Here is a 22,547-nt window from a genome sequence, read left to right as displayed (position 1 = left end):
GTTGAGGGACTTGGGCTAAGAGGAGACAATATTTTCTACAATTATTCCTGCCATAATTGCAAATTGGTGAACAGTTTTCAAGTTTACGAAATGGATTTGTAAGATTAAGACAATATCCGATCCCCGTACTCAGTTTTCAGCCAACCTGTACTCCAGCCAGCATTAAAAGCTGGGAATAACTTGATTTAAAGTGATCGGATTGCCAAGTGCCCTGTTGGAGAGCAGTCTACCACAAGATATTTCTTTTATTTTTGTAAAGACATTTATTATAAAAAAAAAATCCAAAGATAGTTTTTGAGCTAAAGAATCTGATAAAAATATATTCAGTGTTCAAATGTAACATGTCACATTTTAATAGATGTTATTTTTTAAGCGTTTCGATATCTAAAAATAACTTGCAATTTCATAATACGTGAGGGCAACCGCAGACAGCTTCACAAATATATATATCTATATATATCAACATGGGCTTGAGCAGGTGGTTGGTTGTTGTGGTAGTTATAGTGATGATGGGTACTGCAACTACTGCAACACTTTATGAGATTGGGGACAGTGCAGGCTGGGCTGTTCCACCGAAGAACGCCTGCTACGCCATCTGGGCTACCAAAAAGACATTCTTTCTTGGTGATTCTCTTGGTAATTAAGCTCTATCAACTCCATCAATTTCGGTCATGCATGCATGTAGTTCTGCTCAATCAAGCACAGTTTTATTTTATTTTCTTTTTCTTTTCCTTTCAAACAACTTCTTACAAAATTTAGTGTCTCAATTCTTGTATTTATAATAGGTAATTAAGACTTAGAGTAATGCTAGGTATCATCTTTTTTTTTTTTTTTGACATGTCCACACAAGGAAAGAGGGAGGGAAGATTCAAACTAGTGACCTTCGCTTTATTAAGCGTGGTCCACAGCCGATTGAGTTACCCCTTGGGGACTAGGTACCATCTTTTTATCCTCCTAAAATCTTCCTAAAACTGATATGACTTTTAAAATCACCATTAAGTTTTAGATAAATCATATTTGAATTTTGATTACCACATGTCAAAAATGCATTTAACTCTAAAAATTTTAACAAACAACCTAAAATAAAAAGTATATAATCAAATTTTTTTTTCACCTTTATGTCATATTAAAATATTGAAAAAAAAAAAAACACTCTGTAAAAAGTATTAACAAACGGAACATTTTTTTTTTTCTTCAATTTCCATGATGATTACAAAGGAAATTTGTGCTCCTCGGTTCCTCACATATATAGCTATATATACTGAAAGCAATCAACTTCAGTGATATCAAAGACCTTACTTTCATCAATCAATCGGCTAAGAGTCGCTCTAAAAACAAATTCACTTTCATGAGTTTGAACATTTGAATTGAAGTCTCGTTGTTCTCACAACATTTTGATAGATTTTGTATAATTAATTCCTAAAATCTAATGAATTTTGGTTAAATTTTATACCATAAATATTCTAGTTAATTTATTTATTTTTTACAACTTATTAACAAAACAAAACTCAAGTATGATTCATCTAAAATTTAATGGTGATTTTAAAAGTCACATCAGCTTTATGATGATTTTAGGAGGATAAAAAGATGGTACTTAACATTATTCTTAAACCATAGCTATTTCTGATATGAAATGGCACCTACAATGAAGTGGCCGGTTCATCTTTTCTTCGGCTAGTGTTTTCTCGATCAGTTCATAGAGCTTAATTTGGCAGTACTTTTTTGCAAAGATCTGACACATGAGACCATTCCATTTCATATTCCATATATCACAAATTGCACATGTAATATCTATTTTAGGACAAAACTCAAGGAATTATGAAATAATTTCTTTTATTTTATATATAGTAAACTATGTAATACTAAGAGCATTTATTTGTCCCACGTCTCTTTCCAAAAGATAATGCACACAACTATGAACTATATATATCTTATTTCAAATAAAATATGATATTGTAAAAAATAATTGAATAAAGTGAAGAAATTTGTGAGTCTAACTCATCTCATAAAACCGGTCCAATAAGAGAGAGTTGCTCATTCCTTATAACATGTCCAAGATCTTGTCCACAGGCAATATGAGACTATTTCTCAACATAAAGAATGGTAGCAAAAGATTGAATTTTTATTTTTATTTTTTTTTTCCAAACTTGGGAAGAACTCTAGCTTTTTCTTATTAATAGTTTTTTTTCTTTCTTTTTTTCTTTTTTTACTCTTTTTCATTCTTCTGGTGTTCAAATGGAATGGGACACAAGACGTTGTTGAAGTGACAGAAGACAAATACAATAACTGCAGTACCACTACTCCCATCGGTGCCATAAAAAAAACCAGCCCCGCAAATTTCACCCTCACTTCCAACGCTACCCGCTATTTCATCTGCACCGTTGATAACCACTGCAAACTTGGCCAGAAGGTGACCATCAGAATTGGAGAGGAGACGGCCTCTGCTTCATCTCTGAGAGTTGATGCCTTGTCTGCAGTTCTCTACGGTGCCATAGCCATCTCTTTCTTTACATTTTTCTGAACTTCTCTATACCATGCATGTGTGTTAATTAAAATATATGGAGAATAGAATAACTTATGTACGTGAATACTGTATTGCTGTTTGTTGTAATTTTGTACAAAAAGACCTATTTATGGTTGAATAAAGCCAATTAAAATAGGAAATGCAATTAGAGAATTAATGAAAAATATTGTAGAATAAATTCACTCTATACAAGGAAATAATCAACCTATATATAAAAGAGGGACATGATTTGGTGAACACATAACCCAATTGATCAACACATACAATAAGGACAAAGGCGGAGAGTATCTGCAAGAGATAGTGACACATAAAATGACAATTGATCTCAATGTTTTTAATACATTCATGAAAAACATTATTATGTATAATTTTAACTGTACTCCAATTGTCCCATAATATATGAAAGCTAGATGTTTGAGGAACACTCATATCCCGTAGAATCCAATGTAGTTAGAGTAGCTTAAAGGTGGTGTTAGCAATAACATGGTACTTAACTTTAGTTATATTGTTTCTTGCTACGCCAAGAGAAAAGGAAATCACCCACTAAAAAACATTAACCATGCACTAAAGAACCATAACATGTAAAACAAATAGGAAGTTGTTCTTTCCCTTCATTGTTTTTATATTTAAAATATTCGTTGACAAGGGTACAACAGTGCTAACATTCTCGACATTATTATTTCTAAATTATTATCCTCGTACATACAATTAATGTTGATTGCTTTTCTCATTATAAAGTCAATTCACAGATTTTTATTTTCGCTGTAAAAAAAAAAAAAAAATCCAACAAAAGTTGCCTTGTACACGGAATGGACCATTTTTTCCCTTTGGAAAATCTCTGTTACGTGCTGCACTTGGACTCACATAAATAGACGACGTGGCTAAAAACTCCATAGAATAGCTGGAGAAAGAAAAAATCCAACAAAAGTTGCATTGGATACACGGCATGGGATTCCAACTGCTGTCGTAACGTCATTTGCAGCATCCGCAACCATTGATATAACGTACGTACGTACGTTGACATGGGACACCCCACAACATTAAAAACGATGAAACGACAAGATAATCAATTGTTTTATTGTAACATATTACAAAATACAGTACATGTATATGTGTAAAAGCACTAAAGCAGAAAGAAGATCACAGATATTATTTTCGTTGCTAGCTAGCTAGTAGAACAATGAGCTAGACAGAAATAAATAATCAACTACATATTATTAATTAATAAATGTAGACTTAAAAGCCAAGGAATAGATAGATGACTGAGGTGGACAGCACTGCAAATAAGGCACCGACGCTGAGAGATGAAGCGGAGGAGGACGTGGGTGATTCAGCAGGCGGTGATCCAACGGTTGGTGTTGAAACGACGGTGAAAGCCAACTTTTGACCACGTGTGCAGTGGTCATCAACGGTGCAGATGAAGTAGTAAGAACCGGTTGATGGAGGAGTGAATATGACAGGGCTGCCTATATAAGATGAAACCTTGGTGCAGTTGTCGTATTCATCCTTTGAGACTTCCGCCACAGTGTGCGTCCCCGTTGTCCAGTTGAATGCTGGTGATCATCAATATAAAACAATATATTATGTCCATAAAAAAAATGATGTCAAAAAGGAAAAAAAGAAAAGAATATTTGTTGGAGTTGATAGCTTACAAAGTTTGTCGCCGAGAAAGAAAGTCTTGGTGGAAGCCCAGGTGGAGTAGTAGGAGGTGTTTGGGGGAACAGTCCAGCCGACGCTGTCGCCAACCTCGTAAACTGTTGCAGCAGTTGCACCCCTGAGTAATATTATAGCTGCTACCACAATGCCAAACCACCCGATCAAACCAGTGCGGCTGCCCATGTTGCTGTGTGGTGTTCTCGACAACTCCCTGATCTAAATCAAAAAAAGATACAGAGAAACGGTTTATTTGGATATGGATAGAAGAGAGCTGATATATATACATACTTGTGAAGTTGCGTATGGTTATTAACCTTTTACCAAAGATAGAAATTTAAAAAGAGAGAAGCTGCCGTATGGTTTGGCCCATTCAATTCTCCGTCTGGGCACCATTACGTGCTGCTGAAGAATTCAAAGTGACGAAGAGAATAGTTTGTATATTCAAACAAGCAAGTTCAAGTACCCGGCCACCATCTGCGGCTCTTAATTGAATATATATATTCTGGCCGACATATGTAGATCATTCAACGGCCCAACAATGGTGACCGGGTTAATTTTAATGATAATCGTGAAGGGTGGTCGGTCGATCACGTGGCAAGCATCTAGCCCAGCCAGCTTAGTAAGATCAGCCTAACCTGAAAAGAACGGAGTTATGTCCAGGGCTGTCGCCCATTGTTTGAAATGGACTGGGCTGGATTATTGCTCCTCAAACAACATCTATTCATCAATTAGAAACACGTGTTAATTAATCAAACGTACAATTTGCCTTGTGATTAATAAAACCTAGTTGATTGTCAATGATGGGATTCAACATTGATTCCATCTATAAGGCTATAAACATACCAATTCTGAAATAAATGTGAACTCAAATAACATTGTGAGAACACTACTTTATCAATATGAAATCTACAATCATTTTGATTGGAATTAAAGAGATATGACATATCCCTCTGCGATAGGTTCAATGGGAATGAATTATATATTCTAAGTTTCGTGTTTGAGTATTTTAGTAAATTAAGAGTTACTAAAATGGGTAATGCAAAAGGGAACGTGCACACCAGTGTTCCCTATATCATGACTCTACTAAAATAAGATAGGCTCATTGAAATATGATTTTAAGAGTATAAGATCGATCACAATAGAGAAATTAAACCCGAGAACTCAAGGATTAAGAAATAGTGAATAAAGTGATGAAAAATTTATAACCGACTTTAATTTCTTTATGGATATTTCATTGAGGTGTCAAGTGCAATTATAAGAAATCAATAAAGCTGTTGATGAATCAAAATAAACACTAGAGTCATAGTAGAATAAATTATAATTAATGATAACAAAAAAACATACAAGTCAAGAAATGACAGGTATCCTAAACTCATTTTAGCTGCATGGGCTAGATGACTGCCACGTGACGTGACCATCCTTCACGATTATCGATCATTAGAACCCGGTCACAATTGTTGGGCTGTTGAATCTGTTCTGGGCGAGAATATTCAAGTAAAAGCCGCCGCAGCTGCTGGCCGGGTTGAACCGAGTACGGAGTACCAATTATATATATATATTGTCTCTCTCTTTTTAAATTTCTATCTTTGGTAAAAGGTTCATAACCATACGCAACTTCACAATATGTATATATATTAATACAATCGCTCTCTTGTATCCATATCCAAATAAACCATTCCACTGCATCTCGCATAGACAGTTTTAGAGAAAAGTATATACATCTTTTTGATCTAGATACACAGCAATATGGGCAGCCGCACGGGTTTGATCGGGTGGTTTGGCATTGTGGTAGCTATAATATTACTCAGGGGTGCAACTGCTGCAACAGTTTACGAGGTTGGCGACAGCCTCGGCTGGACTGTTCCCCCAAACACCTCCTACTACTCCGCCTGGGCTTCCACCAAGACTTTCTTTCTCGGCGACAAACTTTGTAAGCTATCAACTCCATCAAATATTCTTTTCTTTTTTTCCTTTTTGTCGTCATTTTTTTTATGGACATAATATATTGTTTTATATTGATGATCACCAGCATTCAACTGGACAACGGGGACGCACACTGTGGCGGAAGTCTCGAAGGATGAATACGACAACTGCACCAAGGTATCATCTTATATAGGCAGCCCTGTCATATTCACTCCTCCATCAACCGGTTCTACTTTCATCTGCACCGTTGATGACCGCACACGAGGTCAAAGTTGGTTTTCACCGTCGTTTCAACACCAACCGTTGATCACCGCCTGATGAATCACCCACGTCCTCCTCCGCTTCATCTCTCAGCGTCGGTGCCTTATTTGCAGTGCTGTCCACCTCAGTCATCTATATATTCCTTGGCTTTTAAGTCTAAATTTATTAATTAATATGTAGTTGATTATTTGTTTGTCTGTCTAGCCCATTGTTTTCTATGTGTGTGTAATCTGTTTAATTTGTAATGTGATACAATAAAACAATTGGTTACTATTTATCGTTATTGGAGTCAAAACGACCGCGTCTCAATTTTTTTTTTTTTTAGTTGATCAACTAATCGTCAATTTCCCAAAATCATATAATTTAATGGATTATAAGTTTTCGGACACTAAATTATAGTGCTTATACGAGTCGACAGTGTGGTGTACGTTGGAGCCAAGAACTAAGACATAATATTAAAATAAATAAAATGGTTTTTTCTTGGCAATCTAATCGATCTGTTGGGAGACAATTAAAAAGATGATTCAATATATTTTAGAAACAAATTTTTTCTCCTCACAGTTAAATAATGGATTTTATTGTAAATTGCACCTTTAAACTATATACTCATCAGAGGGAAAAACATTATTCTTGAAATAATGAATAATTACTCACTGGGACAATCATACAGGACCTATGCTGAATTAGCTTATAACTCTTCAATTGGATAATGATACTTTTTTAAATAAATATTAAAATATATACTACTTTCGGCCAATTGGTCTTTACATTTCAGAATTTGCCTAGAATTACATTCAAGATAAGTAGAGTACAAATGCTTTAATTTTGTGATTAGATGTAATTGAAGAAAGACAAGATAATAGTGGAGAGAACCGCAGTCATGAAGGCACCAACGGTAAAAGATGAAGCAGAGCTAGAAGGTGCATGTGTCAAAACAGTAATACCGAATTTCTGGCCACGTTTATAGTGGTCGACATCTAGGGAGAATAGTAAGAACCGTAGGTTTCCAATGGTATGATTACTGGAGTCAAAGCAAAAACTGTTCCAGCTGCCTCTTTTGTGCAGTTAAAACCCAATTTGTTTTTAGCGACATTTTCTTCCAAATAGTAAAGCTTTTATATATTTTTTGAGAACGGTTAGAACATTTGAAATGTCCCGGTCCTACCCCTAGTTAAGGGACATAGTAATATGGACCCTAAGGTTAGTTGGGATTGAGTTGAGCTGGAGCAGGACGGGTTTCGAACCCAAAAGGACCTTTGGGCCAATTTCTAGCGTGGAGCATCGATCCTTAGCCCTAGATGATCGACCCTCTTGTGACCAGATGCAATTTTAGGGTATTCTGAAGCTATAGTGCGACCATGAAGTCTTTATATTACATGTCCATCGAGATAATGCAAACGCTACCAAGAATCAAGAATATGTAATATCTCGGGTAAACCACATGGAGTTGAACTATGACATGATTCTCATATTACAGCATCTATTATATATATATATTGTTATAGATATTTTAGCAGAAGATGGATCCCGAAAACCATCTGATTGTTGTGAGGGATTTGATCCGGATCATTTTTTAGGATTTGGACCCCGTGTGGCTCAAGTTCATATGGGATGCTAATGGATCTACCCGCCAGGATATGATAGATATTATCGATCTTTATGTTGTACCTTGTTAAATGTAGGCTTTAATTATGTTTTCAAAACAGTAAATGTGGTATGTAACATATTTTAATGATTGGTCTTTGACCGTGGCATTTGGGAGCTAATCTATGTTATAATGCTTTAAGCTCACTCATGTGATTTATTGTGATTGTGAGTTTAAATTATAGTTATCTCTACCATCGGTGAAAAGTCTTCTGCTACAGACTCTCTAAGGAGATAATGAGATCCTTAAGTTTCTTCGTGGAATCAGATCAACTGAAAGGCAAACCATTGAGCCAATTATTACTACTTATTTGATTTCATTGGGGCGAAATTAGCTCATTAGAAAGAAAGAAAAATAATAATAATAAAAATTGACAACACGCTTTTGCCTGGCTATTGTATTATCATATAACAATACAATACAAAAAAAATAATAATAAATAAAGAAGGTATAGTTGTTAATGTGCTTTTTTTTTCTTTTTTTCTTTTTTTTTAAGTGTTATGAAATGTTATAAATGGTGAAAAAGAATTTGGAGTATTTTATGTTTGGAGTTATTTACTAATATCTTTATTTTGAAAAAAATAAAAAATAAAAAATAAAACCAAAATCAAAATTTTGGTTTTATTTTTTATTTTTTATTTTTTTCATCTTGTGCAAATATTTTTGTCATTTTAAGTCGCGAAGTGGAGACACTATAACCCCTATGATAAATTGGCGGGAACATTACAAAATTAAAAGATAGGGGATATAGCAATTAAACATGGTGGTAAATTGAGAGAAATATGTGAAAAATGGACTGCAAAATATATGCATCGTGGTCCCATATTAAGATTTGGCAATCCACAAAATTCTATCATGCAAGGTACGTGTATATATATATACCGATAATGGGCCAATTTCTAGCATGGAGGATCGATCCTTAGCCCTAGATGATCGACCCTCTTGTGACCAAATGCAATTTTAGGGTATTCTGAAGCTCTAGTGTGACCATGAAGTCTTTATATTACAGGTTCATCGGGATAGGAGTTGAACGATGACATGATTCTCATATTACAGCATCTACTATATTTATATTGCATTCATAATTAAATTAATAAATTATGACTCACATTAATGTTACATGTCATTTATAAACTAAGATCACCATATAATGGCATGTACGTCATGTACATTTATACTCACTAAGTCGTCAGACTTACTCTTATATCTATTTCCCTATATATATATATATATATATATATATATATATATATATATATATATGTTGTTATAAATATTTTAGTAGAAGATGGATCTTGAAAACCATCTAGTTGTTGTGAGGGATTTGATCCGGATCATTTTTTAGGATTTGGACCCCGTGTGGCTCAAGTTCATATATGATGCTAATGTAGTTACCCACTAGGATATGATAGATATTATCGATCTTTATGTTGTACCTTGTTAAATGTAGGCTTTAATTATGTTTCCAGAACAATAAATGTGGTATGTAACATATTTTAATTATTGGTCTTTGACCGTGGCATTTGGGAGCTAATCTATGTTATAATGCTTTAAGCTCACTCATGTTATTTATTGTGATTGTAAGTTTAAATTATAGTTATCTCTATCTATTAGTGAAAAGTCTTCCGCTGCAGACTCTTTTAAGAGATAATGAGATCCTTGAGTTTTGTTCTTCGTGGAATAAGATCGACTGAAAGGCAAACCATTAAGCCAATTACCACTTAATTGATTTCATTGGAAAGTTACATATTGTGTTTAAGAAAAGTAATAAAATAGCTAAGATGATAGCTCTCAACAAAGTTGGTGATTACAGCGGGGGATTATGGCAAGCTAGTGGACTAAAAATTGTAGTCGAAAGGTCTTATAATAAATGACTAAGTTAGGAGCAAAATGACTCCAGGCAAACAGGTAAACTTTATATGGTGGGGGAGGTCAAACAGTCGCTAAGATGGGCTGAGAAGAGCCTTGATATGAGAGGAGTGAAAAGAAGATAAAATCTAAGACTCAAACCAAAAGGACAAGTACGATGCATATTCATTCATTCACTATTAATTGTTATTGCTTTAATAAATCGACAATTCTTTTATATTATTGAATCAATTGACTTATTTGTTTGCCTGTGTGATTGTGGTAACCTTACAATTACATAGATATTGTTGTAGTGCTTACAGGTTTGGATGATTTGGGTAATCTAATGGGTGTGCTTAGATGTCTTTTCTTGAAGTGCTCAAGGATCTCAAGCTTGTGGAGTTTTGACTTGAGTTAAGTTTGTCAGTTAGATTTTTATTAATGCCTTGTTTGGCATGTTTTAGTACTTTTGTATAAACAATAATGTTTTAATTGTAAATAATTTATATAATGAATTAGAAGCTTCGGTACATTCTTTTGAAGTTTATGTTGTCTTTTAGAAGCACAAATTTAGTATTGTATTTTCCGTTGCAAAATTTATATCTATAATGTTGTAACATCACGTGGAAATTAAACTGGTGATTTTTGCTTACTATTTTTCTGGTTCAAATATCGGGGCATCAAAAAATGTTTGAAAGCATGCTAGGGTTTTTCTGTTTTCTTAGTTGCAGTGTTTAAACCGTGTACCACAGGGCCTTTGACTTATAATCTTGGATCTACTTCTATAAACACCATGGTTGAACATTATTCGACCGCGACCAAACATCTCTTTGGCTCCTTGTGTAACACTTTCATTCGAACTAGCTTTGACCGAGATACTAACTAAGGCCCTTTGAGGTATTTTGTAAAACTCAGTTATTCAACCTTGTTTGAATTTTTTTCAACCACCCTTGTGAATGAGCCTCTCGGAAGCTTGAATTTTAACATACTTAAATTCCTCGTTCGACCGTCCTTTGACCACCATTGTGACTAAGCCTCTCGGGAACTTAGATCTTTTAGATGTACCAAGTTGCACTCGAACTCCTTTGACCGGTAGTCTCTGATCTTTAGTTTTCACCACAATTTGGACTCCAAATCAAGAACCAACTTGACAGCCTTAATTAGACTCATAATCAAACTAGTTTTGACAATGAATTTGAGTCAAACTTTATTTTCGATGCTAATTCAGTTGCAAATTTGCCAGCTAAAAGACCTAGCAGTGTTGAATCAAAATCGGTGCAAATTGGAATTTTCTGTCACCCCTGTCAGTGTTCGCAATATCTACGGCAACTTAGTACTATGGCATAAAGCTGAAGTCAGTCTTCACCTTCTCTAAGTATACCCCCCCCCCCCCCTTTTTTTTTTTTTTTTTTTCAATAGGTCTAATAAAATTACTACTTTATATCACCATTTGTTATGAATGCATTCATGCATTAGGTGGATGACCATTTAGTTCCATCTCTTGGAATTCTACACATTCATGTCATCTTTTAGAATTCCTATAACATCCATGTAATAAATTGATTAACCCTTTTGTTTCATATTCCCCATTTCATATTCATTAACCTCCCATTATGATTTCATGCCTATAAAAGGGAGTATTGAGTTGTATGTAAAATACACAATAATAGAGAAGAATAATACATAGTTCCTGAAGAACTAGTTTCATATATTGCAATCTTTTATCTTGTCTTGTTATTTTCTTTAATTTTACAACACGTTATCAGCACGAAGCTCTAGCCAATTGTTGTGTTCTTTTGATCTTCAACATCAAAAGCTATCCGTGAGGTATTCTCAATTCATTAAATTTTTATTGTTTTATGATTCATGTGAGATTTATTATAAAGCTATCATAATACTTGCATATTATGATTCATGTGAGATTTATTATAAATTAGAATTTTATCATACTAATGTTATGAATATGATGTCTTCTAATTTTATATGCCTGAAGCATATAAAAACTGAGTACCTTTCGGTAAAGGATCCCTTGATCTTGTGGAATAATTTAAGGGAGAGATACGAGCACCAGAAGATAGTTATCCTCCCAAAAGCTCGTTATGATTTGATGCACCTGAAGTTGCAAGATTTCAAGAGTGTCAGTGATTAACTCTGAACTCTTCAAAATCAATCCACAATTAAAATTGTATGGAGAAAAAGTCACTGATATGGATATGTTAGAAAAAACATATACCACATTTCATGCCTCGAATGTGCTCCTGTAGTAGCAATATCGAGAGCGTAATTTCACAAGATATTCTGAACTGATATCTTGCATTCTAGTGACTGAGCAAAACAACGAGCTATTAATGAAAAAGTATCAATCTCGTCCAACAGATTCTACACCATTTCCTGAAGCAAATGGAACCTCATTTCATGGTAATAAAGGAAACCATGGTCGTGGACGTAGACGTGGTAGAAAAAAAAAATTATAAAGGTCAAAGGGAACGAACTCATAATTTTTACAAAAGAAATGCTCCATACCACCAGAAGTGGAACCACATTGAGGGGAAACAAAATGAAAACAAAGGTTTACAGAATAAACCTACAAAGAACTATGAAGATAAATGTTACATGTGTGATATGAAAAAGATATAGATCACGTACCTGTCGTACGCCTAAACATCTGGTAGACCTATATCAAACCTCCATAAAAGAAAAGGAGATAGAAATGAATTTTGCTAATCACAGTAATCCTGAAGATTCTCCAATTTTTCGTAATACTCTAAATGGAAAGGGTAACATTCATCTTAATGTTTCTGATTTCTTTGTAGACTCTAACACAAAAACTGATATTTTCATTGGTGATAAATATGTCTATAACAATTAAAATGTTTTCATTGTGTCTTAATCACATTGAGTTTACATTGTTAAATTTAATTGTATTTTGTTATTTTCTTTTTGATTAATGAAATTTTAATATATATTTTGTTTATATATAGAGGTATGGGTCATATTGATGGAATGATTAATTTCAAGATGATTGGTGAAGATTTGTGTCTAGCAGACAGTTGTACAACGCACACAATTCTTAGAGATAAGAAATATTTTCAATACTTGATATTAAACAAAGCTAGTGTCAATACAATATCAGGTTCATCAAACCTAATCGAAGGCTCTGGAAGAGCGAATATTATATTGCCAAAAGGAACAAAATTTTGTATTGACGATGCTTTGTATTCTTCTAAATCTAGAAGAAATTTAATTAGTTTTAAGGATATTCGTCTAAATGGTTATCATGTTGAAACCACTAATGAAGGCAGTGACGAATATCTTTATATTACTTCAATAATTTCGGGCCAGAAGCTCATATTGGAAAAACTGCCTGCTTTCTCTTCCGGGTTGTATTATACAACAATAAGAACAATTGAATCACATGTTGTGATGCACCAGAAGTGCTCTAATCCAAAGATGTTTATGCTTTGGCATGATCGTCTTGGACATCCGGGAACAATTATGATGCGTCGAATAATTGAGAACTCTCATGGGCATCCCTTAAAGAACCAGAAGATTCTTTTACCAAGTGATTATCCTTGTGCTGCATGTTCTCAAGGTAAACTTGTTATCAAACCATCCCCTTCTAAGATAATTATTGAATCTCCATCATTTTTACAAAGGATTCAAGGGGATATATGTGGGCCGATTCACCCTCCATGTGGGCCATTTAGATATTTTATAGTTTTAATAGATGCATCATCTAGGTGGTCACACGTTTGCTTGCTTTCTACTCGTAATGTTGCATTTGCTAGACTTTTTTCTCAAATAATTAGATTACGAGCACAATTTTCTGATTATCCAATTCAATCTATTCGGATGAATAATGCGGGTGAATTTACATCTCAAGCATTTTATGACTATTGCATGTCAATTGGAATTAATGTTGAACATCCTGTTGCTCATACTCATACTCAAAATGGTTTAGCTGAATCGTTTATTAAACGACTTCAGTTAATTGCTCGACCTTTGCTTATGAAAACAAAATTACCTGTTTCTGCTTGGGGACATGCAATATTACACACTGCATCATTAGTTCGGATCAGACCAACAGCTTACCAAAAATATTCCCCTGTGCAACTTGCATTTGGTTAACCACCAAATATTTTTCATTTTCGTATTTTTGGTTGTGCTGTATATGTTCCAATTGCGCCACCTCAACGCACTAAGATGGGACCTCAACGTAGACTTGGAATTTATGTTGGTTTTGATTCTCCTTCTATCATTAGATATCTTGAGCCTTTAACTGGTGATGTTTTTAAAGCACGTTTTGAAGATTGTCATTTTGATGAAAACATATTCCCATCACTAGGGAAAGAAAAGTCGTTGCTAGAAGCACGACAAGAAATCACTTGGAATAATTCGACGTTATCTCATTTTGATCCTCGTACAAATCAATGTGAACTAGAAGTTCAGAAGATCATTCATTTGCAAAGTATTGCAAATCAATTGCCGGATGCATTTACTGACAACAAGAAAATAATTAAGTCTCACATTCCAGCTGCTAATACTCCAGCGAAAATAGAAGTCCCTGTAGGACAATTAATTAATACAGCAGCAAATGAGTCTAAGGTGCGCCTGAAGCGTGGAAGACCTATTGGTGCAAAGGATAAGATTCCCCGGAAGAGAAAAGCACAAGGAAATGAAATCGGTGCTCCTGAAGAGGCCTTACCCACAAAACAGGCAACGAAAATTGATCCATCCAAACTTTCTGTACAAAATTCTCCTGAAAGGAATCCCCTGAAGAGGAATCTCTTGAAGAGGAATCTCCTGAAGAGTTACCTCCTGAAGAGGAACAGGTACTTGAAAATAATGAGATCTCAATAAATTATGTAAGTACAGGAGAAATATTTGATAGAAATAAAATTGTTGTCGATAACATATTTTCATTTAAAGTTGCATTTAACATTACCAGAAGTAATGATGATATTGAACCACAAACCGTCGAAGAATGTCGACGTAGAAATGATTGGCCAATGTGGAAGGAAGCAATTCAAGCAGAATTGAACTCACTAGCAAAACGTGAAGTATTTGGACCTGTAGTCCAAACACCTAAAGGTGTATCGCCTGTTGGATACAAGTGGGTATTTGTACGAAAACGAAATGAGAAAAATGAAATTGTGAGATACAAAGCAAGACTTGTTGTACAAGGTTTCCTGCAGAAACCTGGTATTGATTATGAAGAAACATATTCATCTGTAGTGAATGCAATTACATTTAGATTTTTGATTAGCTTGGTAGTTACAGAAAGTTTGGATATGCGTTTAATGGGTGTGGTTACAGCATATTTATATGGATCACTTGATAATGATATATACATGAAAATCCCTGAAGGATATAAAATGCCTGAAGCATATAATTCAAAATCCTGAAGTATTTATTCTATCAAGCTACAAAGATCTTTATATGGGTTAAAGCAATCCGGACGCATGTGGTACAATCGTCTTAGTGAATATCTATTGAAAGAAGGATTTGAGAATAATCCAATTTGTCCATGCGTTTTCATTAAGAAATCAGAATTCGGATTTGCTATCATTGCAGTTTATGTAAATGATTTAAATCTTGTTGGGACTTCAGAAGAGCTCATAAAAACTGCCACATATTTAAAAAATGAGTTTGAGATGAAAGATCTTGGAAAGACAAAATTTTGCCTTGGTTTACAAATTGAACATTTTCCAAATGGAATTCTTGTTCATCAGTCAACATACACAGAAAAAGTCCTGAAGCACTTTTACATGGAGAAAGCTCATCCTTTGAGCACTCCAATGGTTGTTCGGTCACTTGATGTGAAAAAAGATCATTTTCGCCCTCGAGAAGATGACGAAGAAATTCTTGGTCCTGAAGTACCATATCTTAGTGCAATTGGTGCTCTGATGTATCTTGCAAATTGCACACGACCTGATATAGCATTTTCAGTTAATTTATTAGCAAGATACAGCTCTGCACCAACTCGAAGGCATTGGAATGGGGTCAAACATGTTCTACATTATCTTCGTGGAACAGTTGACATGGGATTATTTTTTTCAAAAGGTTCAAATTCACAATTAGTTGGATATGCAGATGCGGGTTTTCTTTCTGATCCGCATAAAGGTAGATCTCAAACAGGATATCTATTTACAAGTGGAAGTACTGCTATTTCATGGAGATCTGTCAAGCAAACACTTGTTGCTACTTCTTCAAATCACTCAGAGATTATTGCAATTCATGAAGCAAGTCAGGAATGCATATGGCTAAGATCAGTAATTCAACACATTCGAGAAAAGTGCGGTTTATCCACAATCAAAGATAGCCCGACAATATTATATGAAGATAATGCTGCTTGTATCACACAGATCAGAGGAGGATATATTAAGGGTGATAGAACCAAACACATTTCACCAAAGTTCTTTTATACACATGAGCTCCAGAAGAGTGGTGATATTGATGTTAAACAGATACGATCAAGTGACAATTTGGCAGATTTATTTACCAAAGCATTACCAACTGCAACATTTAAGAAGTTGGTGAATAACATTGGAATGCGCCGACTGAAGGATCTTTCATTATAAACAATTGAAGCTCTTCATGCTAAAGAGGGGGAGTAAAATGATTATGCTGATTGTACTCTTTTTCCTTCGCTAAGGTTTTTTCTACTGGGTTTTCCTTTGCAAGGTTTTAATGAGGCAATCCTAAAGCATACGAAGGCACACAAGAATATTGTACTCTTTTTCCTTCGCCACAGGTTTTTTCCCACTGGGTTTTCCTTGGCAAGGTTTTAACGAGGCATATTCTTAGTGTATGGTCATCCAAGGGGGAGTGTTATGAATGCATTCATGCATTAGGTGGATGACCATTTAGTTCCATCTCTTGGAATTCTACACATTCATGTCATCTTTTAGAATTCCTATAACATCCATGTAATAAATTGATTAACCCTTTTGTTTCATATTCCCCATTTCATATTCATTAACCTCCCATTATGATTTCATGCCTATAAAAGGGAGTATTGAGTTGTATGTAAATCACACAATAATAGAGAAGAATAATACATAGTTCCTGAAGAACTAGTTTCATATATTGCAATCTTTTATCTTGTCTTGTTATTTTCTTTAATTTTACAACACCATTATCAATTTCGTCCACATTAATTCAAAACATTTCGTATTGATGGGGCAGTTGGGTAATCATGCATCCTCATATTTATTTTCTATTGGGTACAATTTTCTTATATTACTTTTAACTTTTTCTAAGACTTTAGAGGTTACTTTCTTCAAAATAAAGCCTCATTTGATTTTCTACACATTCTCTTAGTAATTAGCTCATTAGAAAGAAAAAAGATAATAATAATAAAAATTGACAACACGCTTCTGGCTAGCTATTGTATTATTATATAACAAAACAAAAAAAAACAAAAAAAAACAAAAAAAAAAAAAAAAAGAAGAAGAAGAAGAAGAAGGTATAGTTAATTGTTAATGTGCTTTTTTTTTTTTTTTTTTAAGCGTTATGAAATGTTATAAATGTAAAAAAGAATTCGGAGTATTTTATGTTTGGAGTTATTTACTAATATCTTTATTTTGAGAAAAAAAAAAGAAAAAGAAAAAACCAAAATCAATTTTGAGTTGTTGTTGTTGTTGTTTTTATTTTAAAAAAAAAAAAGAAAAAAATTCTCTTTTTTTTTTCGTAATTTTTCATCTTGTGCAGATATTTTTGTCATTTTAAGTCGCGAAATGGAGACACTGTAACCCCGATGATAAATTGGGGGGACCATTACAAAATTAAAAGATAGGGGATTATAGCAATTAAATATGGTGGTAAATTGAGAGAAATATGTGAAAAATGGACTGCAAAATATATGCATCGTGGTCCCATTAAGATTTGGCAATCCACAAAATTCTATCATGCAAGGTGGGCCAATTTCTTATTGACGAAGTTATATATATATATATACTGATAATGGGCCAATTTCTTATTGACGAAGTTATGATATTTGTGGAGCTTTTTTTTTTTTATAGGTTAAATGTTAAAAAATTGTAATATTCTCTATAAGGAAATGCTAGGTGTTCTTCTAGTGTTCTCCTGATGTCATTCCAACTGTGATTTGACTTTTAAAATCATCAATAAATTAAAAGTAAATAATAATAATCTCAAACTCAACGATAATTTTAAAAGCTACATCATAGTTGAGAGAATACCTAGCATTTCCCTTCTCTATATATCCCCGATCTATTTTATTGTGTTGCATTTAACAATGTACATGATATTACGTCATTTAAAAATTTCAAATGAAGTGGCACTATATTTATTGTGATCCTCTCAATTTCAAGTGAAATAGAGATGAATCATTTTATCATCCAAATTAGACTTCATACCATCTAACGGTGTATATATTGCCTATGTTGCCATGTCATTTAAAAAGTTTAAATAATGTAATACTATATACACCATTAGATATTCACCATGTAATAACATATACAATACCATTAAATTTTGTAAAATCTAATTTTGATAACGAAATAGATCTTTCCATTAATTCATTCTTATCTCTATTACAAACTTTGGATTTTGAACCTTAGCCACCTCTATAAAGCAACATACGATGTGCAAACACTTGTATTAAATAGTTGGACAAAAGCCAAAATGACATTTACTCCCTAATACACTGGGAGATTTCTAAATTTCTACCTTCGTCCATGGTTTCCCCTTCCGGCCACTGGAGGACTTGGAGGCGGGTTTGCCGGAACTCGATCTAGTTCAAAGATTGTTCGTTGTTTCACAAAGACAGCTTTGGGCAATTCTTTTCCATCTCTTGCTGCATAAGCCAACTCCGGCATCTTCTCACCTAAGTGTTGCACCAAAGTAATTATATACCACGAAATATTCATAGAAGAGAAAAATAAATAAATAAAAGAAACTAGCAATTGGCCTTAAAATTAAGATGAAAACACACAGTTCAATTAATTGGAAGTAGACACATGAAATAGACCGCGGGTGACGGGTTCATTAGTGTTGATCGGGAAGGAAGTAAGTGAGTCTGTTTGGCCCTGCGATTTTGTGGGTAAAAAGAGTATTTTTATACAAAATCGCAAGAAGGGTGTGTACTCTTACCAGCGGCAGACTTGTTCCATGCAAGATGTAGGATAATAAATACCAGAAAACCAAGCAAGAGGTGTCCCTTCATCTCAGGCCTCATGTTGCTGCTATATGGGGAAAGCTGTGAATAATGCAATAATATATACTAGTTTGTTCATCTTTGTGCAGCATATATACTGCAGCCTTCCCGTCGCCTAGTCTTTCACGGTACTGGCCGGTCAAATTTGGAGGGCTTGATGGTCCTTTTCAGTGACTTCTTTGACACAATTTTATTTTTTTTTTAATTTTTTTTTTTGCACAAAACAGAGAGATGAGATTCAAACTAGTGACCAGCTCTTTATAAAGCATAGTCTCAGCTGATTGAATTACCTATTAGACTTAACACATAATTAAGATGATAAACATAGTTCAATTGATTTTTTTTTTTTTTACTTGTTCGCAATAAACGGGGAGAAGAGATTCAAACTAGTGATCACCTCTTTATGAAATATAGTTCCCAACTGATTGAGTTACCCCTTGCGACTTGACACGTATAATTAAGATGATAAACACAGTTCAATTGATTTTTTTTCTTTCCTTTTTTTACAAATATATATAAGTCCCTTGCATGTGTTGCTGGTCCTTGAAGACCAGAACGTTTTGTCTTTGGTGTGGATATCCTATACCTAAAGATGAACTGGATCATACAATTCAAGACTTACCAACTTGGTCTTTAATGGAGACTCAAGGATGAGAACGGAATATATATGTGTTGCTGCTCCTTGAAGACCAGATGTTTTTTCTTTGGTGTGGAATTCCTATACCTACAGATTAACGGGTCATACACTTCAAGACTTACCAACTTGATCTTTAATGGAGACTTAAGGATGAGGACGGAATATATATATATATATATATATATAGGGAATTCACCGGGGGGAATGTTTCGATACTGGATCCTCTTCCTATGCTAAAGTTAGTTCCTTTCTATTCTTTTGTAAACATTGGGGAGCAAACAAACTTGAAAATGACTTTCTCCAATTTGCATTTTTTTTTTTTTTTAATTATAAGGACATAGTTGAAATAAATTTTATTCAAAAAATATGTGCTTCTCACATGCTATTTAAAAAAAAAAAAAAAAAACATGTATTTTTACATGAAAAATGACACATGTCATTTTTATAGAATATATTTGAGAAATTTTCTCTAACCTATTCTATAAAAATGACATGTGTCACTTTTGATCATTTAAATCAATCAAGGTGTTATTTCTTTTCAATTTAAGACCATCCCTCATTTTCTTCCTTTCCTTTTACTGAGCCAAGTTGAAAAATCATCTAAATTAAGTTCCAACTACAAAAATCATACCACAAGAGTTTTTATTTCAAACTTCATTTAATATGTCAAGTCGAATAATCTAATAGAAATCTAATAATAATTAAAGTGTACGTGCCCATATATGTCACACACTATTTAATTAGATACAAATTAAATTAACATAAGTTTCACTAATTAATTAAATTCATGTGCCAAACTATACTCATGTTGTGTCATTCATACTTGGGACATTTTACACTTAACTATTGCCATGTTCTAATTACATGAAATATGTTAAGACTGAAAATTTGAAATTACCAGTATTTTGTTGTCTAAAGACTAAATTTGTTAGCAATTTGGATAATAATTATGAGAAATTTTATGTGGAACTCACTTGTTCGAATAAATGTGCACAATCATCTATCCGAACGACGAGTCTCTCATAATTACCATCCAAATTGCTAGCCGAAAATCTCAATTTGTTAAAAAGGTCCATGTAAAAGCAATTGCTCCTACCACTCCACCTGGGCTTCCAGCAAGACATTCTTTCCCGGCGACAAACTTTGTATGCTATCGATCGACAACATCAAATGGTCATTTCTTTTTACCTTTTTGACACATCATTTTTATGAACAAAGGATTATCTATCTATTTCGTGGCTTTTAAGTCTAAATTTATTAATCAATGTCCCCAAAAGTATAACAATATATATTTGATTATTCTATTTAATTTGTAATATGATACAATATTATTAGAACAATTGTTTACTATTTGTCGTTGGAGTCAAAACGTCCACGTCTCAATTTTTTATTTGATTTTATAGTTAATCAACTAATCGTCAATTGCCCAAAATCATATAATTTCATGGATTATACAAGTTTTTGGACAGTAAATTAGGGATCCGGATCCTCTGGAATTGGTAGGGGAATTCTTGTTTTTGAAATTTCAGATTCAAGCCATTCATTTTCATCCAAGAGTCATTATCTTGCCACGTGTCCCATTAATAATAAAATAATAATAAATTTTTAATGATATTAATAAGAGATATGCGATAGTGCAATAAAAAGACCATTATTATTATTTTATTAATAGAGAAACACATGGCAGGATAATGACTATTGAATTAAAAGGAATGGTTTGAATCTGAAATTTTAGAAACTAAATAGAATTCCCCTAAGAATTTCAAGGGATCCGAATCCATAAATTAGTGCTTATACGAGTCCGACAACGTGGTGTTGGAGCCAAGAACTAAGACATAATATTAAAATAAATAAAATGGTTTTTTCTTGGCAATCTAATCTGTTGGAGACAAAAAGATGATTCAATATATGTCAGAAACAATTTTTTCTCAGCATAGTTGAATAATGGATTTTATTGTAAATTGTACCTTTAAACTACGTACTGAGAGGGAAAAACATTATTAGCCTATAACTATCCAATTGGATAATGATACTTTTTTTTAATAAATATTAAAAAATATACAACATTCGGCCAATTGTTCTTTACATTTCAGAATTTGGCCACGTTTGTAGTGGATGCATCATGCACCAATGGTCAAAGATGAAGCAGAGCTAGAAGGTGCACGTGTCAAAACGGTAATACCGAATTTTTGGCCACGCTTTTCCAACTCAATACCGGATTTAATGCGGATAGAAAAGAAAACCACTCTTAAAAGTGTTTTTCATTGATAACTGGTCAAAATAATATAATAAATTAAGGCTATAGATAGCCATTACATATATTTATACTACCTAGACTCCTGAACCTAAGAAAACGCTCAAATAAAAGTTTGTTTACAAAAATTTATTGGAGCTTGTCTGAACGTGTAAGAGGCTCTTTCGAACCTAACTATGGTTTCCTCGTATTCTTACATGAATTCTCAATTCACACAGCAGCTCGTTCTAACCCAACTTTAAACGAGTGCATCTATGAATAACTCATTCGAACCCAACTTCACATGAGTTATTGAACGAGCTATTTTGTCAACTCGTTTTAAAGCTTGTTGAAACATAAACAACAGACGAGCAATCTTGTATGGCTTTTCAATTTTATTTTTACGGTCTATTTTAACTTAGTAAACATTTGAATTAGAAAAACTTAATGAAATATGACTTTGTAACCCTCTAAATGAGCTTTCCAACGCCATTAATTATGTCGCCATATGATGTCAGAATCGCTATATATGTCCCTTTTGTTAAAGCAAATATGATTGAAAATTGTACTCTATCAACAACCTTCATTATTCGACCTATGGCCCACGAAGGAATGTGGGTCAAACACGGTAGAGGATTT

General features: G+C 33.7%; 3 protein-coding genes across 4 annotated transcripts; 2 read left to right on the top strand and 1 right to left on the bottom strand.

Moving 5' to 3' along the window:
* The first annotated feature begins 464 nt into the window (after positions 1-464).
* On the top strand, positions 465-2,521 carry LOC132165147 (umecyanin-like). Its single transcript, XM_059575641.1, has 2 exons — positions 465-636; positions 2,253-2,521. The coding sequence occupies exons 1-2, from the start codon at positions 465-467 to the stop codon at positions 2,519-2,521; spliced, it is 441 nt and encodes a 146-aa protein (XP_059431624.1).
* A 1,150-nt stretch (positions 2,522-3,671) lies between these two features.
* LOC132164901 (umecyanin-like) lies at positions 3,672-4,553 on the bottom strand. Of its 2 annotated transcripts, XM_059575412.1 has the most exons (3): positions 4,495-4,553; positions 4,177-4,396; positions 3,672-4,077 (listed from the first exon to the last, which is right to left on the bottom strand). In XM_059575412.1, exons 2-3 carry the CDS (start codon positions 4,361-4,363, stop codon positions 3,761-3,763), a joined length of 504 nt encoding a protein of 167 aa, XP_059431395.1. In that variant the 5' UTR covers positions 4,364-4,396; positions 4,495-4,553; the 3' UTR covers positions 3,672-3,760. The 2 variants fall into 2 exon arrangements, with proteins under 2 accessions (XP_059431395.1, XP_059431396.1); XM_059575413.1 differs by lacking the exon at positions 4,495-4,553 and having other exon boundaries at positions 4,177-4,405.
* A 1,373-nt stretch (positions 4,554-5,926) lies between these two features.
* LOC132165145 (umecyanin-like) lies at positions 5,927-6,421 on the top strand. The gene is made up of 2 exons (XM_059575640.1): positions 5,927-6,110; positions 6,210-6,421. Exons 1-2 carry the CDS (start codon positions 5,927-5,929, stop codon positions 6,419-6,421), a joined length of 396 nt encoding a protein of 131 aa, XP_059431623.1.
* The last annotated feature ends 16,126 nt before the right edge of the window (positions 6,422-22,547 follow it).

The sequence above is a fragment of the Corylus avellana genome, chromosome ca11 (genome assembly GCF_901000735.1).
Source record: "Corylus avellana chromosome ca11, CavTom2PMs-1.0".
Taxonomy (NCBI): domain Eukaryota; kingdom Viridiplantae; phylum Streptophyta; class Magnoliopsida; order Fagales; family Betulaceae; genus Corylus; species Corylus avellana.
Note: the sequence above shows the minus strand (reverse complement) of the source record. Positions and strands in the feature narration are given on the sequence as shown.

Coding starts and splice junctions, on each gene's coding strand:
- LOC132165147 (XM_059575641.1), top strand. CDS start 465: ATGGGCTTGAGCAGGTGGTTGGTTGTTGTGGTAGTTATAGTGATGATG. Junction 637..2,252: donor CTTTCTTGGTGATTCTCTTG/GTAATTAAGCTC, acceptor ATGGGACACAAG/ACGTTGTTGAAGTGACAGAA.
- LOC132164901 (XM_059575412.1), bottom strand. CDS start 4,363: ATGGGCAGCCGCACTGGTTTGATCGGGTGGTTTGGCATTGTGGTAGCA. Junction 4,078..4,176: donor CTTTCTCGGCGACAAACTTT/GTAAGCTATCAA, acceptor GATGATCACCAG/CATTCAACTGGACAACGGGG.
- LOC132165145 (XM_059575640.1), top strand. CDS start 5,927: ATGGGCAGCCGCACGGGTTTGATCGGGTGGTTTGGCATTGTGGTAGCT. Junction 6,111..6,209: donor CTTTCTCGGCGACAAACTTT/GTAAGCTATCAA, acceptor GATGATCACCAG/CATTCAACTGGACAACGGGG.